General features: G+C 49.7%; 1 protein-coding gene across 2 annotated transcripts in view; it reads right to left on the bottom strand.

Annotated features, from left to right (window-relative positions):
* The window catches only part of INPPL1 (inositol polyphosphate phosphatase like 1), a 915229-nt gene that overhangs the window by 170033 nt on the left and 732538 nt on the right, over positions 1-12658 (bottom strand). For both annotated transcript variants that reach the window (XM_086933779.1, XM_086933780.1), the window contains one exon: positions 10396-10477. In XM_086933779.1, coding sequence (XP_086789905.1) covers positions 10396-10477 — 82 coding nt within the window. The remainder of the gene's footprint in view (positions 1-10395; positions 10478-12658) is intronic.

The following is a 12658-nucleotide window of genomic DNA, read 5'->3' as shown; positions in this document are numbered from 1 at the left end:
CTCGCGCAGCTGAAACTGCGAGCTGACCGGGGGAATAGCTGGAGGAGGGCTGGTGAACCGAAGACTGTATCCATTGCAAACAATATTCAGCACCCACTTGTCCTGAGTAATTTTTCTCCACTCTGCCAGAAAAAGTTGGATGCTTCCCCCTACCGAAGTGGGTAACGGATCCGGGGGAAGTAAGTTCCTAGGGCCTAGGCCCCGCCTGGCCCTTGGGCGCCGGAGCCGATTGCTGGCCTCCCCTGCCCCTCTGCCGCTTCTGGAACGGCTTCCGGAACTGCTGCTGCTGCTGGGAGTGTCCTGAGGCCTGTCCTCGACCTCGGCCCTGTCCGCCGAACCGCCGTTGGAAGGGGCGGTACTGCTTCTTGTTCTCCTTGGGCTTTTCCAGGCCCACAGCCGTCAGCGTTTCGGCCTCCGCCTTCATGCGGGCCATTTCATCATCGGCATGTTTCCCGAAGAGGGTCTCACCGGAAAACGGCAGATTGGCCACCCTCTGCTGTGCGTCCGGTTTCAGGGACGTAAGCCGGAGCCATGCGTGACGCCGCTGGTTGATCCCGTGGCAAAATCCGTGAGCCGCCAACAGGGAAGAGTCCGCAGCCGCGCTGATTATCTGGTTGGCCACCAGCATCCCCTCACTCAGGACTTCCGTAAATTCTTCACGCTGCTCCCGGGGCAAATGCTCCGCAAAGCGCTCAAGGGAGTCCCAGAGGGCGCGGTCGTAGCGACCCAACAAAGCCGTGGCACTCGCCGCTTTCATGGAGGTCGCGGAAGTACCACAAACTTTCCTTCCTGCCGAGTCCATCCATCTCGATTCCTTGTCCGGGGGAACCGTGGAGGTCGGGGTGGTGGCATGCTGCTTGCGGGCCGCCGTGACGATGACGGAGTCAGGTGGAGGCTCGGCCCTCAAGAAGGCCGGATCCGATTCGGGAGCTCGGTACTTCTTAAGTAATCTCGAAGGGGCCGCCCTCGTCACAGCCGGGGTGAGAAACAGAGCCATAGCAGGTTCTTCCAGGCCCGGCACCAGGGGCAGGAGAGGACGAGACAGATGCCTCTGATGCAGCGTCTCGAAGATGACCGATGTCTTCGGTGTAGGCACCGTCAGGGAGATGCCGAGCTTCGCTGCGCCCCGCAACAGTACGTCCTGAAAGGCCACCAGGTCATCTATCGGGGACACTCTGGTGTCCGGAGACCCCGATAGGGTAGGTGAATAATCCCTGGTCCCAGAGGACCTCGTGTGAGAGCGAGACTCGCGCCTCCTATGGCGGTGCCTCGATCTCGTGGACGATCTGTGCCTCGATCTGTCCTTCCGCCCAGAGCGAGAGCGAGATCTGCCAGCCCGTGGGCGCTCCTTCGGTTTGCGCGGAGGGGTCTTCCTTGGCTCATCACGAGGCGTCTTCGGTTCCTCCCGGGGTTTCGGTTTCGGAGTCCCCTTGGGAGGAGCAGGCAGGGACGGCAGGGAAGTGGACCTCGGAGGAGGAACCTTCGGCTGCGGTGCGGGCCCATGCGGAGGGACCGGAGGTGGAGGAGTGTCCTCTGAAGGCAGTGGTGGTTTGGGCGGAGGGTCCTCCTTAGGCACGGGGGGAGGAGTCGGAGTCCTGGGCCGGGACGGAGTGTACACTTCCGAGTACACCGAGCCCGGTGTCCCTCCAGGCGAGGGGCGCGGAGATCCATCCCCATCCGCAGGCGACCTCTTCCTCTTGCGACCACCGCTGGAAGCAGCGTGACTCCTGGGACTAGAGTCCCTTTTCCGCCGTTTAGGAGCGGGTGACCTGCTCCCCGACGCTGACCGCTGTCTGCTGGACGCAGAACGACGCTCCTCCGGCGTCGAATGACGTCTCCTGGACTTCGGCGTCGAGCGCCGTCTCCTCGGCGTCGACCGCCTCCTCCTCGGCGTCGAACGCCGACTCCTCGACGTCGACCTTCGGCGTCCTCTCGACGTCGGGCGGTCCGCCCTCGACGACGAGCGCCGCCGTCGCCTTGATGTTCCCGACGTCGAGGAGCCCCTCGACGTCGATCGGCGGCGTCGCCGCGATGGAGATCGACGGTGTCGCCTCGACGACGACCGACGGTGTCGCCTCGACGGCGAGCGTCGGCGCCGCCTCGACGGCGAGCGTCGGCGCCGCCTCGACGGCGAGCGTCGATGTACGTCACTGTGCCTTCGGCGTCGGTATGACCTCGACGTCGACGAAGACGATGACGTCGACGGCGGCCTCGACGTCGGCTTCTCCTTCGCCGTCGAGCCGTCGCGCCGTCTCGACCCGGAGCCCCGGGGAAAAGGGGAGCACGCCGTCGTCATCCCTCTCGACGCCGTCGTCGATGCCATCGACGCCGACGGAGAATGGGACCGTTGGCTGGACTTCCTGCCCCTGGGGAGCCCCCCAGGGGCCTCAGCAGAGGCAGAGGGATCCCTCCCAGGCTGCCCAGACCCACCTGCAGCACGTTGGCGCCTATCCTCCAGGCCAGCCAGCCTGATCTTCAATCTGTCCCTGAGTGTCCTAGCAGAAAGTTGCTGGCAGATAACACACTCCTCAGGGCCATGATCGTCTGGAAGGCACACGATGCAGACATCATGGGGGTCGCTTTTGGCCTTCTTCCTCTCACATGCTGGGCACTTGACAAAAAGGCCAGGCATTTCGGAGCCCCAAAACGCCTAAAAACAGCACAAAAGTGAGAAGAGAACACCAAGCAGTAACAGCAACACTTTTAAAAGTTAAAAGTGCAAAAACGAATTCAATAAACCCTTGTAAAAGGGAGAGCTCAATGCCAGGGTCCTGTAAGCAGGAGCCGGAAAAAAGAACTGAAGTAAGAGGGACCTGCTATGCATTCTGGGATACTGGGAGAAGTTCTGGAAAGTTCTCTTAAAGGCACAGTATCCTATTTAAGCCACATAATGGCAGCCTATGGGGCTTGTCTGTCCCTACCTTCCTCTCTATCATTCCAGAGTCTTTGACTGGGGGAGGCAAGTTTCTCTATGGCAGAAACTGCAGGCTGTGTTGTGTGTGGTGTTTTTTTGGTGGAAATTCTAGCTGAAGTACTGGACAGTGTAGCCTGTGGATATAGGCTGCATTATTTGTCTTTAAATTCTCTCTTAAGTGTCTTTGCAGTTTCTGCATTATTTTGACACCTTAAGAGATTATTTTTGATTGCCGGGGTCCACGCACATGGGCGGGACTATTCACTAGATTATGACTATACACAGAGATCCCCTACTACAGAAATGAACCGCCCCTGAACTGTTGTGACTGTAGAGCTCCCATGGATTTTGCTGTCTCAGTGTCTTTCTTAATTTTTTCTAGGGTCGTGTCTACATCAGGACCAAATAGAAAGTCAGGGTTAACCGGCTGATTGAGCAGAGTTGTTCGGATCTCTGGCTTAAAACCCGAGATGCGGAGCAAGGCATACCGTCTAAGCATCACACTTGTGTTGATGGCCCTAGCTGCTGTGTCTGCTGCATCTAGCGCACATTTAATGGATGCATTTGAAATCCGCTTCCCCTCCTCTATCAGCATTTCTGCTCCCTCCTTATAAGCATCAGGCAGGTGTTGTAGAACTGCTCTAACGTGTCGTAATGAGCCCTATCATATCTGGATAATAGGGCCTGTGTATTTGAGATCCTCCAAATATTTGCCGCCTGAGCCGCTACTCTCTTGCCAGAAGCTTCCAAGATTTTGGATTCTTTGTCCGGAGGAGGAGCATCACCACTTGTTTGAGAGTTCACTCTCGTACGAGCATTAGCCACCACTACGGAGTCCAATGGGAGCTGGCCCTTGATGTACGTAGGGTCTACAGGCGCAGGCCGGTATTTCCTTTCAATCCTTGGGTTTACAACCCTTGCCCTTGTGGTCTACTTGAAAATGTCACTAGCGTGTTTAAGGACACCCTTTAGAATAGGTAATGTCTTTACTGATCTTTCTGAAGTTGAGAAAGTATCAAACAAAAAGTCCTCCACTGGGTCAGCGTGCATTTCCACGTCATGGTTATTGGCTGCCCTTTCAATCAATGCGTTAAACGCAGCAGTATCTTCAGTAGGCGAGGTCTTGACGGTATAGGACTGAGTGTCAGGCGTGGTGTGTGGTTCACCAGGGTCAACAGGGTCAGTCCAGGGTTGAGGTTCCTCTTGATCTGCGTCGATAGGATAACTAAATTCTTAATCATTGTATCCCTCCTCATTGGTACGTGTGAGAGAATAGGCATATTCTTGTCCATAGGCCTCCACAGACTCAAAGAGAACAGGTGAGGTGGCAGAATCCCTTTTCTTTTTGAGAGGGATCTTATATGACTCCAAAGGATTTTCTGGAATGATCTTTCGTTTGTAAATAGTGAGTCTGCCAGAATCCGAGTCGATAAACAGTTTTGACTGATTGTGATAGGAGGGCGCGAGGAACACCACGTCCTCCTCAATGGGCTGATTTCTCGAAACGAATGACACCTTTTTGGCTGTGTCGGTGCTTTTTTGTGGCTCGAACGCCTTGGGTCGAACGGTCGGGGGCAATACGTACTTAATTGGTGGCGTAAGCATTGGAGACGAACCGACCTTCGAGGGCGGCGCTGTCTTCGATCCGACCGACTTCGTCTGATCACTAGTCAGCTTGCGGCCTTGCGTCGACTCGAGCTCTCGGTGCGCAGCAGGCACGCTCTTCTGCTTCGAGGTGACATGCTCTTTCGGGTCGATTTTGCTCTTCGACTCGAAGGTCTTGCCCACTATTGGCTTGGAGGCTGGAAGCTTCGGATCGAGTCTTCTTAGCCTTGAGTCCTTTGCCAGTGTCGCCATCTTTGGACGTCGACAGCGTCAGTGGGACGTGCTTGACCGTAGATACAGGCTTCGGCGCCCCGATCTTCAGGCCAACGCCCCCTTGTGACCCCGAAGGGTCGATGACACTCTTTGATTTGATTGGAGCCGACGAATCCGAAGCCGTCGATCCGAGGACTGTCTGTAGCAGTTTCGGTTTCGATTTAGCATCTGTCGGTTTCGGTTTCGATTTCACTGCTGATTGTGGCTGATCGACCGATGGCTCCTTAGAAATATTCTTAGCCGGGCCTTGACGCGGGGCTGTAGAATGTGGATTAAGATCTTGGCTAAGGCCTTTCGGCGATGCCTCGACCTGAGCCTTAGAAAGTACAGAGTCAGTATTGGGCCCCGCGACTGCGGGTGGGCATTGCTCATCGCCCGAGTCGTCCTCGACGGCTCCGATGGCCTCTGCGTCGTCTCCTACCTCGACGATGTCGTCTTCATGGACGTAGTCTTCTTCTTCGTCCACATCATAGTTAGAGTCGTGCTCCGACGCAGGACCTGACTGTTGTTCAGGATCCTCTTCATCGATGCCCTCGTCGTCATCAGCCTCGAAGATGTTCTCCGGGTCGGGCGCCGTTTTCTGCGCCGACTGTCTCGCGGTGCATCAAAGCCGAAGTGTCTTCTTTGACCGGAACTTAGAACAGGCCACATGCAGATGGCCTCGTCGTGGTCCGGGTATAGGCATTTATTGCACACTGGGTGCACATCAATGTGAGGGTATTTGGAGTTGCAAATGGGGCATCTTTTGAACGGGCTCCGTTCCATCGTCGATCGTTGATGGGCCTTTGGTGTCGAAAAAGGTAAACGGCCTTCGACATCCTGTTCGAAGAACTGGATCAAGTACGTGGCACCGAACGAAAGACAATACCGACGCCCCGAAGGCCATTTGGCCTTGTGAAAAGTGTTTTATATTGATTCCGAACTGGAGTCAAGAAAGTACATCCGAACCCAATGGCGGAAAAAAACTATCTGAGGATGGAAAGGATGCCCATGCGCACTGTAGTCCAGGGGAGGAGCCATCTATCTCGTGATACTTCGAAGACTCTTCCAGGACAACAATGTGCAATTATCCGGACCCAACACTAGGCGGCGATCTATGCACAGATATAAATTCAGCAGCCCACATGCCTCGAATACATAGTACCCAAAGATCTATGACCATCTTATCCAAAATACATTCCCCCATGACCCTCTCTGAGGTTCTCCGCTGGTGAAGAACCGGCATTTCTGGTTCCCTTGAGATGTTACATGACACCTAAGTTGGGTGTTCACCATTTCTGGAAGATGGGCTCGAGAATTAGTTGATTGAGTTCCCACTTGTGATTTGTTTGACATAATCTGCTCATGTTATCTACCAGGTTGTTCTTTACTCCTGGTAGATGCTCTACCTTGATGGTTATGTGATGCTGCAGTGTCCCAGATCCTTTGAGCTTCGAAAGATAGGATTGGAGATCTTGTTCCTCCCTGCATGTTGAGATAATGCATACAGGTGGTATTGTCTGTACGAATGATGACTGAGGATGCTTGTATCCTTGGGAGAAACGACTGAAGGGCTAGGAAAATTGCTCTTAGTTCTTGAAAACTGGAGGTCCTGAAGATGCACCCCCCCCCCAGCCTTCCAATGATGCATCTATGGTCACAACTCTGGAAGAGGAGAGAGGAATGTCAGCCACACAGAGAGATTTTGGTGGACTGCCACCGAGGAAGTGCGCTTCTCATGACCGGGGTGATCTGAATAATATCGTCAAATGATCTGGTTATCTGAAGCCATCGTCTGTCCAATTGCTCCCAAAAAGGCCTCATCCATAGGCGTGTGAGGTACCATGAGGGTGGCAGAGGACATCATGCCGAGAAAGAATTTGAGGAGACGAAGAGAAGCGAACTCTATTTTGGAGAGATTGTGAGCCAGAGATAGAATGGTGTTCTGTCTTTCTGTGGATAAGAATACCTTGTTTTGGAGAGTATCCAATGTTGTCCAGAGAAACGTTATCCGCTGTGAAGGTATGAGAACGGATTTTTGATAATTGACTGTCAGCCCCAGAGAGTGGAAGAGCTGTAGGCAGAAGGAGATGACCTCCGAGGTTTGATGAAGAGAAGGAGCCTTCACTATCCAATCGGCGCGATACAGGAAGATCTGCAGGCCTTTTAACCGTAGGTATGCTACGACTGGAGCAAGACAGTTGGTAAATCCCTGTGGAGCTGAGGGGAGGCCGAAGGGAAGCACTTTGAATTAACCGTTTGCGCCTGCCGCAGTGAAACAGAGTAATTTTCAATGTTTGAGATGGATAGGGACAAGGAAAATATGCATCTTGTAAATCTGGGCCGGCCAGAAAATCTGAATGGGCTTTTCTTGGATGAAGTAATCGCGAGAAGAGTCGCAGGTGGCGAGACCTCGTCGCTGTTTTCTGACAGCCTCCCTGGATTGACCTTGTTGCCTTAGTCTGGGTTGTCTGGAGTAAGCAGTCTGCAGTGGTGCACGATATTGCTGCTGATGTTGGTAGGAAGAGCGAAATGAGGTGTAAGCCTGAGGTTGGTACCTCAAAATGAATAGGCTGCTCTGCCACTTGCCCCACTAAAGGGGGCAGGGGGTTCTGTACTAGAGCTTGCAGATAGCTTTACCTGTGTCAGTCTTAATACTCAGTAAGGATTTGTCAATATCTTTGCCAAAAAGCCACTCGCCATCAAATGGTGTGTCCAGTATTTTGCCTTGTACCTCAGGGTGGAATGTTGTTGCCTTCAGCCAATCCTGATGTCTGAGGACAGGCGCTCCAGCGAGCTGATGAAAGGCAAAGGAAGCCACATCCATAGAAGCATCGATGATTTCCGAAGCAGATCGTTCCCCCTCAAGGAGAATCTTTCTTGCTTCTAGTCTTTTATCCTCCGGAATTAAGTCTATGTAAGGAGCGATATCTGACCACATTTGACGGTCGTGTCTTGCTAATGTTGCTAGAGCATTAGCTGCGTGTACAGTTGTACCTGGATTGTCTTTATTCATTTTCAAAAAGAATACAAAAAGAAAAACATGAGGAGAGGGAGCATATACCCCTTACAGCAAGATTTTGACAAGATTATGTGTGACCACATCCATTAGGGGACACAAATAAAGAGCGACTGCAATATTAATAAAGCAGCATGAAATCCTAGTCACATTGAGTTTACATCAATATTGGTATTCTGTACCGTAAGTATACTGTCTCCAACTTTATTTCACAAGAAACAAAAAGGAAAAGAGAGAAAGAACCTGTACTATGTTATCAGTATATGTACCATGAGTGCCTACATTGAGGGTCCCGTCAGGCCGCCACCTATGTGGTTGTGTGTGGATGTGTGCCAGGGGGTACACTCATACAGTTGTACCTGAAGGGATTGTAAATCTCTTGTCAATATTATCAAGGCGCCTTCCCTCCTTACCAGGTGGTGCAGTAATAAGCACTAAAGGATTTCTTAATATCCGTTGGGCAGCCTGCAAGATAACAGAATCTGGCTTAGGGTGCCCTGCCAGACAAGGTAGAGCATCGTCGGGAGCTCTATATATTTTGTGAATCCTGGGCAAGACTGGGATAACTGTGGGGGCTGCTTTCATTACCATCACACCTTCCTCCTAGATGTGATCTATAAAGGGTATCACTATCACAGTCTTTTCAGAGAGATGCCTAAAATCATAAAGAAAACAGTCAGACTGCTTGACCGTCATTGAAAACTGAAAACAAGAAGCCACCCTTTCCATTAAATCGGTGGAAGCCGCCAATGTCTTCTGGTGGAGAATCTGTATTTTGAGGAGACGGAGAAGCTGGCGGTGAAATAACATAGTCCTCCCATTCATCACCTATTTGCCCTTCTTTCTGAGGTTGACCCTCCTCAATTTCTCCATCATCAGATGTGTCATATTGTTGTGGTGGCAAAACAGTATCCATCACAAGGAACACAGTAGGAGAAGGCACAAACCTTGGTGGAGTAGACGCAAGTGTTAAAGGTGCAGGCAGTGGCGGCAGCAGAGGTGGAGGAGCAGTTGAAGAAGGAAAACGAGTGCAGTAATCATGTAGCATGTCTTGCAGATCTTGAACCAAAGCCACATAAAAGTGGACCATGGGCTCACCAACAGGCTCCATGTATTGTATTTTTGTATGTTACGGGTGATATTCCTGCTGATAGTTGCCCTCATAGTCATCCGCATCATCGTCCTGATACTTAACATGAAGCTGAGAGGGACTGTGAGCAGGACCAAACATTCCATCATCATTAGATTCCTCCAAAAATGTTGAAGGTGGCAAAGCTGAAAAGACAGCAGGATTCTGAAAAATATGCCTCGTCGAAGGTGTCGCCCACGAATATACAGGTGTCAGTTGCAACGTTGAGGGTCACTTATGGCCAGGCGTGGAATACAATGTCATCAGCTTTGTCGACGGCAGCGGAGTCCGTGTCGTCGACGTGGACATGATAGAAGCATATGAAATCGTCATCACTATCAACGATGATGCTGTAGAGGTCGGCATCTACACGGTCGTCGTCGACGAGGAGGAGGTCGTCGATGGAACCAACGTTGTCGACGAGGATGTCGACGTGGAAGCCGTCGTCATCCAAGTAATCGCCGACGAGGGAGACGGAGCCCTCGCCATTGATGGATGCATCGCCAGCGGGGCCGTCGTCGATAGTGCAGTCATAATCGTTGTCGACTATTTTGTTTTTGATTACGAGATCTTCAATACCAAGGTAGGTGAAATGCACTCAGATTGTGATTTGTGTGTCGATGGGTAGGCAGAAGATAATGTTGTCGACGATAAAAGCTTCCTAGAGGCTGTAATCTTCATGGATGGTTCTGAACATTATTTTTCATGTGTATGGCTTTTCTCCTCGGTAGGAAGTGAATGCCTCCCTTTTTGTGAGGTGCCTGCATCTTCCCGACAAGACTTTTTAGAAGCCTTTTTCTTGGAAACTTCAGGACATTCATGAGATCTTTCTCTCCTTTTGGATGTTTCCTGAGAAGCCTGTAAGGTAGAGCTCTCCTCATCCTCAGAGACAACATCAGTCTCTAAAGCCAAATCAACAACCTACCCTATCTATCCTTGAGGGTTTTGGTTGAAAAGGTCCTACAAATCTTGCAGACCTTTACCTTATGCTGAGGGTAGAGGAGGTAGATACAGTTCTTATGAGGATCCTCAGCATGCAGCCTCTTCTTACTGCATGTTCCACATGACCTAAAAAGACCTTTCTTGCAAGAATCCAACATTTTGAGTAGAAATCAGGAAAATTGAAGAAGAAACTGAGCAGAGCTCAGCGAGACTCCCTTTCACACGACGTGCGGGGAAAAATCTGATGAGCCTAGCCTCTCGGGTTGTTCTAGAGGGTGCTTTCACCTGATTGGCTGCTACTTAAGTTTGGTTCTTTTTTCCAAAGGAATATGGACAGGTTATTGCAGTGACTGTTCATTGCATGGTAGCGTATGGTAGTATTTTTTACTGCCTTTATAGGTATACCGTGGGATGATTTAAGCATGTGAATCTATGAAAGATCCAATACTGGAGAAATAAGTAGTATCGCCTTGAGTCTTTCTAAGATTCTGGTCTCTATAAATGCAGTTTGATGGCTATCACAACAGTACTTACCATAGGAATTACAGATGATGTGAGTCTCAGGGTAGGATTTCCATAACACACGATCACACCAGGAGGGAACATTGGTACGCACCTGGAAAGAGGTTACAGAAGCAAACATTTTAAATACTCATGACATTTGAGAGATCAGAAAGGGTATCAGTATTCAATGAGACGTAAGGAAAGTACTAGAGTGGTAACCTATCATTAAAGAATCTACACTGTCTGTGAATAAGTGACTTACTCTGTGAAACAGCTGTTGGTTGTTGCATTTTCTTGATTATTTACTGTTTAGTTTTGTTCTATAGCTGATACTGATGTATGAATGAATGCAAATGTCTATGGTGCAATAGCTGCCGGCAAGGGTGCCCTAGTACTATTTCAGTAGGCCACACACTAAAGTAGACACAGCGGTCTTTAAATGATTTAGAATAGCCCAGTTTTCAACTAGTGTTTTTTTTATAATCAAATTTTATTAATTTCACACAATCTACTGTAGGCTCTTATGAAAGATAATAAATGTACAATACAATACGCTCATGCAGACTCGTTACAGACCACAATATGCCTACCACTTCCCCCACACCTTTTTGTGTTTCTGTGGGGAACCTCTGGACAGGAAATCAGGTTCTTCAAGTTTGGCGCACCATTACTTCAACTGTTTTGTAAAAGAAAATTCAGAAGGAATGGCTCAAACAGAGAAAATTAGAGCTATTCCACTGATTGGCGGCAAGGAATTAAAAGGAGTCACCTTCCTTCCTAGCCCCAATAAGCCCAGGACATTTAAGAAGGAGAAAATTAGATCATCAAGGTGATCTGTTTGGGCAACATTGAGTCTGTCCATCAGCTATTTAGGGCCTTTCTTGTGGAAAGTTGTGTGTCAGCATCAGACATTTGAAATGGATCCGCTATTGTATTGGAAGCCAGTGCAGCATCTTTAGGTAAGGAGTGATTGTGTATGGGGAATATTGAGAGCCTGGCTGTGGCATTTCAAAGTCAATCTATACACAAATTAAAATTATTTTTTGTAAAATTAAGATTTATGTACAAAGGAGCGAAACTTAACGTGATAACATAATTTGATGATAAAAGGCATCTTTACGTCCCTTCTTAACCATGGGGACAAAGGGGGGCAAATTACGTCATTACTGGGGATTAAAACAGGGGTTAAATGCATGTAAATGACCTTTTTGTTGTATAAGGGCAAAAAGCCTGACTTTCAGAGGATGCATTTAAAATAATTAAAAAAACAAATCACACTACTACAGCCTTGAGAACAAAATAATAACTTGCATAAGCCAGAAACATGCCTCCAACCCTTATAGGGGCTTACTGTCCTCTATTTTTAGGTCTCGGCTGAGCCAGCGCATGCGCTGACCTCTGGCGAGACATTTAGGAGTGGAGTTTAAAAGTGCTACCAGAGGCTCGGGATTCAAACATTGGACTTTCAAATCACCCACAGACCTCTGCAGTAGTTGCAGCACCAGGACACCAAGGGTTCTCATGTTTTTTCCGCCTGATGGTGATTTAGAAAGTGTGTGCTGTGAAATTAATTCTCGTGATCTTCACGCCTGCTTGCAAAAGCCGAAAGCCACTGCTTAGTTGGAACTTACACCAGCAGATTAAGCGCTGATAGCACCAATAACGCTCTCAGCTACAAGCAGGGCCGGCTTTAGCGCTGGTGGTGCCTGTTGCGACAATGTTTTTGGTGCCGCCACCAATTACCTCTTTCACAGATTCCCTCATGAACTGCTATCCCAAAAGGGTTCTCTGCGACAAAAGCAGCCACCCACTGAGCTATATATCCACATTAAACACAGTTCTGTGTTCTTCAGTGTATACGTTCTTTACAGCAGGAACATTAACCCTCGACGCTACCTCATGATAAGTCAAACCGCAACTAGACAAAACTTCGATGTCTCTCCAGTAGGAACATTATTTAGCGAAAATATCTCAACATTTTTTTTTGCTAAAAACTGCTGGATACACAAGGAACTCTGCAGAAGGTGCTCTTAAAACCATAAGGTATTTCTAAACAAAGCCTTCTGAACCCCCCACCCACCGACGACCCTCTTCACCCCCCCTCCACAATATCAGCTCGGTGCGGCTGCACCGGGAGCAGCTGCAAGGCTGCACCTTCAAGGCGCAACGAGTTATTAGGTATTGGTATCCCAATGGAACAGCACTCACTTTTTTTCCTTCACTTTGGAAGGATGAGAGGTTGAGTCAACCTGGCTGAGATTCAAACCTGTGAACTGCAAATGCACCCTATTAT

The sequence above is a fragment of the Lissotriton vulgaris genome, chromosome 8, assembly GCF_964263255.1.
Source record: "Lissotriton vulgaris chromosome 8, aLisVul1.2, whole genome shotgun sequence".
Taxonomy (NCBI): Eukaryota; Metazoa; Chordata; class Amphibia; order Caudata; family Salamandridae; genus Lissotriton; species Lissotriton vulgaris.
The sequence above is the reverse complement of the archived record's forward strand: the minus strand, read 5'-3'. Positions and strand labels throughout refer to the sequence as shown.